Consider the following 12,200-nt stretch of genomic DNA (forward strand, 5'->3'; position numbering starts at 1 on the left):
GAGCCCCCAGATGACGGCATGTCTTCAGCCCTAGTCCAGACTATCAGTCTTATCAGATGTCTTCATCTACCACTGCTGAGTCCACTCTCAAGGCAATTAACAAATTCTGTCTTTTGTCCTAAGTATCTGTGGAGAATGGACCTCAAATAGACCGGATGCCTGGGCCCATGGAGAGATGCTCCTAGGAAATCTGTCATTCTTCCATCACCCAGCTTTATGGGAAACACTTGTGAACTTATTGGGGTTGTTTACACCAGCTGTTTGCACCTGGTGAGCAAAGCACGTACTCTCAGCCTCCTCATCAATCAGGGGTCTGGGGCAGGACGCCAGGCGGGTATTAGATGCAGCGTGAGAATGGCAGGCCGTCCCCACGCTGACAGGGTCCTCGTCCCGTGAGGTGGCACGATCCTGCTCCATGTCCCCCCGGAGGCCCTGGGGGATCTGAAGTCCCCCCGCTGCCTGCAGGTCTGCCGCCCTCCCCGTATGTGGATTCCATTCCCTGAGTGGCTCTGTGTCACCAGGGCCAGTTTCTCCCTCTGTGACACCTTCAGCCACTGGCTGTGGCATTTGCCCTAGTCAGCTCAGCAGGCCCCCAAAGCTCTTCTAAGAAGGCAGTGCTGAAACGCCCATGGTCGTAAATTCTCCCTAGAACCTTGGCTGACAGGGTCCCTTGCCTCCAGGCCTCTCTCAAGAGGCATATTTTGTCCATGTGAATGAAAAGAGATGTACTTCACCAAGAGCTCACCACCGAGGTGCGAGGTGCAAGGTGCGCTGAGACCTCTGAGGCAGGTGGACCGGCACTTGCCAGCACGCAGACAAAGGAGCTATTCTCCAGGGCAGTGGAGCCTGGCAGGAGCAAGACGAACAACTCCCCGGACTCGTGGGACAGCGTTCTAGCCTGTGTGCTGGGAGCAGAGGTGACGGCTGCCCCCTCCAGACTGAACCGCTGCAGGGCCCCGTGGTTCGCTCCCCCTTGGGCCTGCAGGCTGTGACCAAGCGCCCTGGAGCAAGTGTGTGAACTGACCTTGCCAGTGTGGCCAGAGCCTAAGACCAGCGTCCTCCACTCCTAAGCCTGAGGAAGCAGGACAGGTGCCGGAATGAGACGGCGAGCTGTACACGTGCAGCGAGCGGAGGGGTGCGCCCCACGCCGTCCTGCCTGCGGCCGGCCCTTGCTGCCCCTCTTCCTAGAGCCCCCCTCCAGATCTCCATGTGCTTGAGTTCGGGTCTAACGTCACCCCCTCATAGGCCCTTCCCAGCCCTTTGGCCCAAAGTACATGACCCCAAACCACTAGCCCATCACCCTGTTTTTCTCACCTGCATGAGTGGTGGATCACTGTCCCTCTCTCCCTTCCTCTGGTGCAGTGAGGGCAGGGGCCATCAGGGGCCCAGAGGTCCCCAGCACCATGCCTGGCCCAAGCAGGGGCTCACTCAACCTCTGAGGGGTGAGCAACAGTCAACTATCTGCCTGAGATATTCAGAGGTGTGTTGGGGGTGGGGGGGCACTCCCTGAGGGCCGAGTGTCCCGAAAAGCATTCAGAGAGGAGGCCCGGAGAGGGCCTCTTGAAGTGGGGATCGCTGGGGGTGCTCCAGCAGTTACAACAGGCACTGGCAGGGACAACACACAGTGATTCTGGGGAGACTGAGTTGAGTGGGTGGGCTGTGGTGGAGGAGGGCAGTGGGGAGAAGGTGGTTGAGAGCCTCAAGTGTATTTATATCTGATCTGAAAAACCAGCTCTCTGTGGGGGCTGGCTGCAAACGGTGTCCCCAAGCTCACTGAGAGAGGCTGACCGGGCAGGGATTTCCAAGATAATTTCCAAGCCCACAGAGAAAGGCTAGAGACCAGAGCAGGGACATCAGGTGGGAGAGCAGCCAGATACAGACCTAACTGTAGGAGGAAGGGGGACTCCTGGTTGACCATTTGCTCTCACCTCCGTGCGCCTGAGCCTGCCCGGTCACCCAGCTCTGAGCTCTCCGCGGGATGCCTGTGAAGCTTCCCCAGCCCTCCGATGTGCGGGAAGCTCCTCCTTTCACTTCTGCAGACTCCCGCCGTCTGCTACTAAGTACACAGAGTTGGCATTCTGTCTGCTTTTCTCAAAATGTTTATGACTCAGAAAAACAGATAACACAACTATGTAAGTGCAGAACTGCCATCTAAATGGTAAGCAGGAGTGGGTCGCGGGTCGAGGCCAACAGGGAAGGTGCTAGAAGAGTCTCTGGATTAGGGAAACATTTCCTGAATCCTCTGACACCCCAGGGAAGGCTGACTTGGCAAGGGGTGATCCTCTCCGGCGCCTGACTGCTACCTGGCCAGGGAATTAAAGACCTCGTGTCGTAAATTCAACATCCCTGAGGTCAGGAGAGTCTGAGACTCTGAGCCCTGCAGTCAGAGAGGGTGCAGAGAGGCCACCCAGAGTAAATCTGATGAGGGAAGAGTCTGACTTTCTGGCCCCACCCCCCATCTAATCGGCACAAGTGCCAAAAATGGGCACTCAGGCAACAGCAGCCTCGGCTCAAATGACATGTCTGAATGCTGAGGACACTGCATTTTCCTCACTGGCTTAGAGCTCGGGAAGTCTGATATGCCTCTTTGAAGTCTGCTCAGTGCGTGGGGAATGTGTGGATTTTCTGGGCCTCTGACAATACGGGGAGAGATAAGACCCTCCTGGGCTCAAGTATCAAGAGCCTTTCTCAACTTTATGAATGGCGCTGGGAAAATGAGGAGAGGTATGGTTGTGCACATTGGACAGAAGTGTCCAGTCTGTCTGTCCTGTTCGGGGGAGAACAAACAGACCCCAACTGATGGTTCAGGGATAGAGAAACAATCTACGGAGCCAGAAGACTGCCACTGACGAAGTACAGGAGGGAGCTCCGCCTGAGGAAGGTGCCCAGGCAGCCTCCAAGCACATGACCTCTGCACGTCCGCATTCTCCCATTCAGAGGCACCGTCCAGCCATCTTATTCCCGCCCCGCTGAGTTATTACCCTCAAAGACCACACACACATTGAGCTGACCACATTCAAGGGGGCCGAGGGCAAACGTGGGAAGACAGTACCGATTTTGGTGAGCCACTTGGCCACAGCACCATAGATCTCGTCCAGGATGAGGATGACCACGAGGTTGATGATGACCGCTGTTGCCGTCACCGTCACCCGGACATTGGAGCGTGTGGCCTTGTTGAGAGACAGCGCGGCTTTCGTGGTGATCCGATACACGATGACGCCAAAGACGATGGAGAACGTCAGGGCGATCTGTGCAGGTGAAACAGACGGCCACACATCAGCAGGCAGTCGTGGGGCACCTTTTGTTTGCTCGGCCAACAGTACTATTTGCTACATCAGGTGTTACTCAATTGTCCACGGGTGGGCAAAAAGGGAACAGCAAACCCTCTGAACAACTATGCAAATTCGGAAGGCAGGTGCATTCTCCAAAGGGCAATGCCTTCCATTTTCATCAGACGCCAAAAGACCGACCACACACACACACACAAACACACACACACATACACACACACGCAAGATGAACACACCTGCAGCAGACAGCTCACATGTTGTGATTTCATTCCCTAGAGGGTCTTCAACATACTGTGGAGCTAAAACGAGCTCCCATCAAACCCTAGTAATAATACGAGAAGGCGCCCATGAGGGCTAAGTGAAGAGTGGGGTGCTGCTGGGACTGAGGACTCAGAGGAGCAAGCAGATGAGGGCACAGCATGCCAGTGCGTGGGACAAGTGGGATTTAGCACGGGGAGGCGGAGCCTCTGCCCGTTTTCCAGCGCAGAGGGGGAGCCTTAGAGCATGATGATGTGGGCTCAGGAAGGCTGCCGGAAGGAGGAGGAATGGAGAAAAGCCGGGAGGAGGTCTTGTAGACTCTCAGTCTTAGGCGAACACAGTATCACTCTAACATTTCTCCACCAGGCAGGCTGAATGAGGACTCAGATTTCTCCTTTGGTACAGAAGTCTCTGGCTGCCTCGTTTAAAAGGAAAGCTTACCAGCCACTTGAACTTCTAAGGGACCCCCCCACCCCGTTTCCTCTCTCTAAAATCGAAGAATAATAAGGCTCTCTCCAAAATCAGACCAACAGCCTCTCCCTTTTCCTCTCCCCCCACTTGTGCCCCTCCCCCACCACAGCCAAAGAAAGGCCACTTCCATGAAGCACGTGGTGCTGCAAGAAGAAAGTGTCCCTGAGCCTCTCGAGCGCTGGGGAGGGGGCGCTGGGAGCTGCCAGGTGGAAAACCTGCTCAGAGAAAAATTGTAATTTGTCTCAGTCAAGTGAAGTCATTCTGAGGATTCTTTCTGCAAAGCAGGCCGTTCAGGTCCTATTTCCTCTGGGGCCAAGGGATGAGGGTGCTGGCTGTAGCGAGTGGAGGAAAATGTGGGGAGATAAAGGGTCAGGTAGAGAGAATTCCTCTGAAAAACCAGTGTCCTGGACTGCACAAAATTCCTTCCCTGGTGGGGGCGAGGTGTGGAGGGGGAGGGGAGGGCCCCGGCTTGGGCAGTGCTCACAAGCTGTGTGAATGACACTCTGGTGGGCTGCGGATGGGAATGGGCTGCAGGTGTGTCTTCAGACCTGTGAAGGGGGTGCCTGGGAGTGCTGCAACTTGGGGATGGGGGGCTGGGGGCAACCTCAGTTTTATCCCCGTGTGTACTTCACAAATATTAGTGTTTGTTCTGTGGGCCATGGTGTGAAAAAGAAGCCAGGGAGGCAGCGTCCTCTGGTGAGAGAGAGAGTGTGTGTGTGTGTGACTGTGTGTGGGCTTGTGTGTCAGGGTGGAGATGAGGTTAGATGGGAAAAGCACTTGTGGGAGGCCCCTCTTCTGACGCAGAGTGGGGGTGGGTGGGAGCAGCAGAAACCAGCCTCCCGTGCTGGGGCCGGAAGGAAGGACAACCATGGACTGGGGAGACCTGGCCATGACATCACCCTCGCCAACAATGCAGACATTAGCACTCTCGCCTGTGGGATTGTCGCTGCCAGACAGTAAGGGACTGGAAAATGTGGTGTGAGATTCTTTCCCCCAAAATCACTTTTGCAGTGAAGGTCAGTGATACAAGTATTGATGAGGCGGGAGAGGCCAGGGCATCTAAAAGTGTGTGTATCTGTGTGTGTGTGAGAGAGAAAGAGAGAGAGAGTGCGCAACATGTTTTTGGAATTCGAATGGAAGGAAACAAGAATGGCAGAGATACTTTGCTTGGGGGCCATGGGGTGGGGCTTGGCGGAAGAAGCCCTCCAAGCGGGGAAGGAAGGACACTTGCTAGTCACAGTCTGATCCATGGGCCTGCTGCATCAACAGGAGCTTGGTAAGCACACAGGACCCCCGCCAACACACACACACCCAACACAACTCCAGACATACTGACTTAACAAGATTTTCATTCAAGTTCAAGTTCCAGAAGCACTGCTCTGCTCACTTAGGAAAGTCCTTTCTGCCCTCCAGCCCACAGGGTCCATCTCCAGACCCTGCCCCAGCCCTCTAACGCTGTTCTTTATGCCCTCAACTTCACTGCTCTTCATTTCCCACCCAGGATGGACCCTCATGCTTGGACCCTCTCCTCTGGGGTTTCCCATAAGCACCACAAGACTCGCAGCTTCCAAGCTGGAAGTTTCGGAACCAGTGAGCCAGTGCAGTCTCGAGGAGGTTTCGCAGAAGAAAACACAGACACGTAAAATGAAGTTAGTGGCTCAAGGTCATAGGCATGGACTAGTCTCCCGGCATTTGGGAATCATCTGTGTTCAGCCTCTGGTCTGACGTGTTGGGAAGCCGAGGCCCAGGCAGCAGCCGTATGATGCGTCCCCCCTCTGGAGGACATGGAGAGAGTGATGGTGAGGTTGTCTTCACCAAGATAGCTGAGGGCATATACCCTTGCTGGGTCACTACTCGGTGCCCTGGTCCATCGGCACTAATCCTTATATAAGAGCCATGCCAGATGAGCTGTCTGTGGAGGCCACTTCCTGACCATCCGGGATTTGGGGCCTCCGTCACAACTCCCACGTGTGCAATCCCATTCTGACACTAGAATTCTGGCACCAAGTCCAATGCTTTTTCACCACTTTGGCTCCATTATGGATTTTCTGGCCACTTATGGTGCTGTTCTATTTCGTGATGGGCCCCCCAATTAGGCCAGAAGTGGGGTTTGGGCATTCACTGCATTCAGGCCTCAGGTTCCACACATGTGGAACTTTTTTGGCCACGCCTTGCTGATCCTTGCTCTGGCAACCCCAACCCCTGCACGTGGCCACAGTATTGTGACCCTTTCTGCTTTTGATGCTTTCATCCCATAGTTTGACTTTCACAGCAACTTTCAGGATCAGCCAGGCCACAGAGCCCAGAGTCCTGTTTGACACGACGAGAGAGACAGGAAAGAGCTGGCCTGGACGGTGCCCCCCAGGCCTTGCATGCTGACATTGAGCTGACAATAGCCAGGGCATCAAGGGTGAGCCCAGTAGCAGCTGGACAGAGTCACGGCTTCGATGCACGAGCTTCTGGTAAGCTCTGAGCAGAGTGCAGAGGCGATGACTCAGAGAAAACTCTGTGGAGGCAGCTTTGGGGCAGTTTCATACTATGGCAGAGACTTAGAGGGCTGAGGAGGAGCAGCAGCTAGAATGCCCAAGGCAGAGCACCCTCTGCTGAACCAATGGCAGGTGTCCAGTCTAGGTCAGGCCCCATGACATAGTACTAACATAACGGAAGTGTCTCTGACATCCGCTTTATTCATTTATGTTCCCACTTAGTCATTCCCAAAACATGTCTTGAGCACCTACTACGTGCCAGACCCAGGTCTAGGTGTCAAAGATACAGCAGGGAGCAAAAGACACAGAAATTTCTGCTTGAGGGAGTTGATCGAGGGATGGACAATAAATGAATAAATAGGTAAATTACACAGCCTATCTGGAATGATGAATATAGAAACAAAATAATGCAGGGCATGGGGAAAATGTTGCAATTTAGGTTACTGAGAAAGGCCTAGGTGAGCAGGACTTAAAGGGAGAAACAAGAGGAAGAGCTCCAGGCAGAACGAGGCGAGAGCAGAATGAAAAAGAGGGAGGGCCGGGGCGGAGCTAGCCAGGAGGAGAGGACATAGACTGGTCAGCCCTGTAGTGTACATCTGTCTGCTTCCACGCCACAGGAGACAGGAAGCCCTTAGAGAGGGTTGAAGAGTGGCCAGCCATGAGTTGCCCTTGAGTTGTTAACATCCTGGTGATAAAGGAGGGTTTCTGCAGGCCAGTTTCTATGGAACAAGTGTGTGGTTGTCTCAGCATAGGCGAAGCTCAAGCAGCTAGTTGAAGAGCAAGTATAGGGCCCCTGATAATTCCCCCCACATAGAAGAAAAACAAACATTCAACAAAGACAGAAACAAACTCAACACTCACGGGGTGGGAGAAGAAAGAAAATGCATATTGGTGCCCACTATTCTCTACCAAGTGGGTATGCGGGGCTCTGCCCTGAGTCCCTTCTTGGCTACCATTATCCTATGAAAATGTGCCCAGTTGATCTGTCAGACTGGCATCCCTAAAGACTTTTCATGCCTGGTCCTGGCATCTCCAGCCACGGCCGAGTGGCGGGAATAGAGGCGGAAATGACACGCCACTTGTGTGATGCTGTAGTTTTCTTACCCTAGTTCTGAAACAAAAAATACCCCATCAGTTGCATGCAGACCCCTTATCTCAGATTCCACACCTTGGTGCCCACTTCCCTTAGATTTGGTTCTAGTATCCCTTATGATCCCGTCCATCCTTGAAGGCTTTCTTAAGACAGAAAAATACATCTATCCAATGTTTTTTGATATTTTCCATGCAATGGAATGTCAAAAAATATCCTAACCTAGAACTTCTGTAGGCAAACCCTTTTACTTCTCTGTTTTCTTACTTGTGGGCATCTTTGTGAACTGCAGACCCTCTAAAGGAGGGATTATTTTGTTTTATTTTCGGCTGCATCTCTAGTACTTTAGAGAGAGTGTCCAGGGTGTCAAGCTTAAAAATGGCAAGCATGTAGTTGGCATTCAAACATTTCCTGAATGAACAAACTCTGTGGCAACAATACACTCGTGGGTGGAAGAGAGTGCTAAGTTAAGCTTCATGTCATTCCAGCATAACCCACCGCAGCTCACCACACATTCTGGAATACGTCCCACATGCCTTGTTCTTGCTGAGCAATGAGAAGATAACAAACACAGACTTCTAAGTCTTGGCAAGGCTTCATCACCTCTGCACCTCTCCTGTGAAACAGGAGTTGAATGAGGAGGAGATGGTGTCTACGTTTCCTTCACTTGTTAAATTTCTGAGACAAGGTCACAGTCGTCAATAGTCATTATGGGAATAATAATGGCAATAACCTCAGGCCAAGGTTAGGGTTACCTCTGGGCTGTAGGTTCAGAAAATAATGATGATTTCAGTCCCAAGTTTTAGAATAAACCATCCCTCCCTCACTCCACAATGGATGTGCCGTCCTGCTGGGCAAAGCTGTCAAGGACACAGTCCTCTGTCAAACAGAACACTGAAAGGACGCTAACCCGTGAGGAGCAGGAAGCTGTCTTATAGACCCAAGTCCATTCCCCCGAGTCTCACCTTCCCTAGCTCTCCTTACTTCTGGTACTAGGATCTTGCCTACCTTGACTCCCAACAATGGCCTGCTACCACTCTACTAATCTAACTCCAGTAGTAATTACTTCCCCCTTCCTTGCCCTTTCTGAAACAGTAGAGACTATCTAGAGCTTTCAAGGAGGCCCTCCCAAACTTTGAGAGAACCCAGGAAAGTAAACAGAGCACTAGGGAAACTAAAGAACCAGCCTACAGAGCCCAGGAGAGCTACCTCCCGTGGCTTCCAGACACGATTTTATTCTACCAGCCACGAGAGAGAACCGGTCCACAGTCCAAACAGCTGCCACAATTCTATTGCCACATTACCTGGATGACTTCTTCCCAGGCCTTAGCCTGTCTCAATGTGGAAGCCACCATCTTACCACCCACCAACTTCAAAGATGTGTGGTTAAGGAAGACAGAACCCTTGCTAGGCTTCCTCCCCCACCTAGAGGAGCGAAGTCCCTTGACATCCGGTGAAGACCAACCCCAGGCCCAGTTTTCTATCTGAGGGACTAGGGAGCCTTCCCTTTTCAAAATGGACAACAGCAGTAATGTTGTCACTGTCAGGTAAGCTCCAACCCCTCATGATAGGATTGGGACTTCATCCTTATTCACCCATTTTCCACATAGGAGAACAGAACAACACGCCCACACATTCACATAACAGGACCTACATGCATACGTCACAGGCAGGTGTCCCCTAGAGGAAATTACCATGAACAAGATGGAGGCAAAGTTCATCAAGTAACCCGGGCAACGATCTTTCCAGCTCAGCTTATCTTCATCGTCATCCTGGGAAAAAGAGGAGAGAAGGGACAATCAGAAGGCACAAATTACTGACACTTGTTTTTTCTCAATTTACATAAACTTATATCCTAGCGATTCATCCGGACACATATTCTCTATTGTCTGACACCTTACCTCCATATCAACAATGCCCCTCCCCCGATTTTTTTGATTTCTAGATGAACTGACATTGCCTGGGAGAACCATGGTGAAAGGACAAGACTGGATGTGAGGCTCTGAGGGGGAGGCTCACTCGCTTATCAGTCGTGTGACCCTGGAGGTGGCCCTTGCATGTCTGACACTCAAGCTCTTCATCTGTCAGACAGGCACACACAGGACACTGATGCGCACCACACAGGAGGAATCACTTGTGTTTTCATGAGAAACTCGTGAACCTGGTAAAGCCGTGGTTAGATTCCACACAACTCACCCCAGGACAGCACCTTTTACCAGCAGCTGTGGCTCCTCATATGTGTACACATTATCCACAAGTTTTCTTCTTCAAAGAACTCTATGGGGTGTCATTTGACTCCCACACAACGACTGAAGTCACCCTGGTCACAGAGCAGACATTTCCAGGGGCCACTAACTGATTGATTGATGCCTCTCAGTCATTCTGGCTGAGAACCCACCACTTCTCAAACAGTCCAGTTCACCAGCCCATTCTTGGGGTACACCCACACCCCTGGCCACAGTCCCCTCAAGCATCCTCTGAGGACCCTCATTTGGCATGGTGATAGAAATAAGGTAGGAAGGGTTAAAAAAAATCTCTTCCAACTAATCCTTTATCACTTTAGTTCAGGCCCTTGATTTCTCTGCACTTTGGTTCTATGCAGTGAGAATTCAGGGCCTGTCTGCTACTGTGGCTGTGGAGAAGACCATCTGAGCCATGTCTGTGAAGATGGGTGAAAACAGCAAAGCATCTTACGACAGAAAGAGTGGTGTCCTCCACACTTCAGCAGAGAGTCTGAATCACATCAGCAAGTGAATGTTCCAGGCCCTTCCTCTCCTTGCTCTTCCCTCCTCAGTGCTGTTTCCAAATACACCTGACTTGGCCCTGGCAACAGTGCCATCTAGCCTCAGAAAGCCTGTACTGTAGGCCAAAGACACCGCACCACAGTGTGTGGGGCCTGGGTGTCAGGTGTGGTGGGGAGACAGAAGAAAGTGGATGAGATCAGTGTCCTCTATTGGAGCGGGATCAGGCGGGGGGGTTGTTATTGTCTAATGAGACAGGCAACACTCACACGTACCAGACAGGCTCAAGGTCACATGCTGCTTTGGGAGTGAGGCTTCTCTGGGAGTGTGATAGAGGAAAGGAAGATTCAGTGTCTCCATGCAAGTCTGGGGCTCAGGGTTGGGCTGACTTAATAGATGGTGGTGGAAATGAGCATTTAGCCTGAAGTCATTAGTAACCAGCCCTTTCACTGACACAGACACAGGCGATGCTCATTCTCCCAGGGGCTTAAGTGACAGGATCATATCTCTAGACTCCTGGTCCTGCACCTGCTCCATCACACCAGGACAGTAAGGTAATGCAGGCTGGGGCATCTGCTTCTCTGGGACTGGAACAAGACTCACTGACATTCTTCCTATGAGACCAAACACCAAGAGGAAGGAGCCCTGTTTCTCCTTCATTCTAAAGGAAGTTCACTCACACTCTTGGTATTTTCCTTTCAGATTCTGCTGAAAATAACTAAGCTGGGCTGGTGGAACACGCAAAGGGATTCTGAAAGGATGTGTGAATTGTGGGGTGGCTAGAATCTTTCTGAGGCTGTCCTCATCATAATTAAGGTTCAATGATTCTCTGACTCTTTTCCTCTCGGGCTTGGAGACAAGAGGTGCTTCCTTAAACCCCTGTCAGTCAGGTGTGTTCTGAAACATCATTGGGTGAGTTGAGAGGAGAAAGCTCCAGTCTCAGGCTCCCTGTGACCAGCCCTCCCCAGTAGGCTGTCTGGGGGTGGGGTGGGGGGTAATAAGACAACAAGAGGAAGAAAGCGATGCTGTCCTAGAGCTCACAGCACAGCACAGAGAGAGAAATACCAGTCAGCAAGCAAGCAGGAGCTGGCTCAGGTGGCATTTGGGGTGGGGTGAGTGTGAGAAGAAATGAGGAAAGGAGTGAGGAAGTACAGTCTAGGGATGGGCCAGGTCCTGCATGATCTGGACCAAGCTGTCCTGCCAGGCGGCTGTCCAGACCAGGGACCCAGGGTGCAAGATGTCTCTGTACCAGTCTACCCTGCAGCGACGAGCCTGTCCAGAGAATGAGTTCTGGTTCAGTTCTGCTCTGCAGACACTGTCCCAGCTGCATACGGAGGGATGCCCTGTCAACACAACCTTCTAAAGTAAAATACTCATTTTGATTAAGCTGTTCTAGTGTTTGTTGAAAAATCACCCCCTTTCGTGTTTACATGGAGGAGACCTTTTTTCTGGAAGTCACAGCTTTCAATACACACAGTTCTCATATATTCAGACACTATCCAAACACAAGAGGCTGAGAGGGCGCAAAGACTCGACTGCCTGCCAAGCCCCCACAATTACTAGAGGAGAAGACAGGGAGCAAGACGGCCTTCGCGTACCACATGGAGGAACGGGCTCTGGGAACAGACGCTAATTCAAACTCGCCACACACATTAAAAGAGCAAAGATGCAGGACAAAAAACCATTCATTTAAATGATTTTTAAATAAAGTCTGCATAAAATTCCCATAACCAGGACATGGGAAATAGATTTGTGACCGGAACATTGGCATTTTTAACTCTGGTTCATATTAGTTAATTCGTTAAAACTCTGGTTCTTTATCGTTAAACGATCTTGGGAAATTTCTAGAACCTCAGTCTTCTCA

At 51.6% G+C, this 12,200-nt stretch overlaps 1 protein-coding gene across 1 annotated transcript in view; it reads right to left on the bottom strand.

The window, feature by feature from the left end:
- ANO2 (anoctamin 2, calcium activated chloride channel) overlaps positions 1 to 12,200 on the bottom strand; it is a 254,687-nt gene that overhangs the window by 56,996 nt on the left and 185,491 nt on the right. Inside the window, exons 17-18 of the mRNA XM_012732230.1 lie at positions 9,290 to 9,367; positions 3,053 to 3,248 (exon numbers count right to left, since the gene is read on the bottom strand). Of these exons, the coding sequence (XP_012587684.1) occupies positions 3,053 to 3,248; positions 9,290 to 9,367 (274 nt within the window). The remainder of the gene's footprint in view (positions 1 to 3,052; positions 3,249 to 9,289; positions 9,368 to 12,200) is intronic.

The sequence above is a fragment of the Condylura cristata genome, unplaced genomic scaffold (genome assembly GCF_000260355.1).
Source record: "Condylura cristata isolate star-nosed mole 26May11 unplaced genomic scaffold, ConCri1.0 scaffold00034, whole genome shotgun sequence".
Lineage (NCBI taxonomy): Eukaryota > Metazoa > Chordata > Mammalia > Eulipotyphla > Talpidae > Condylura > Condylura cristata.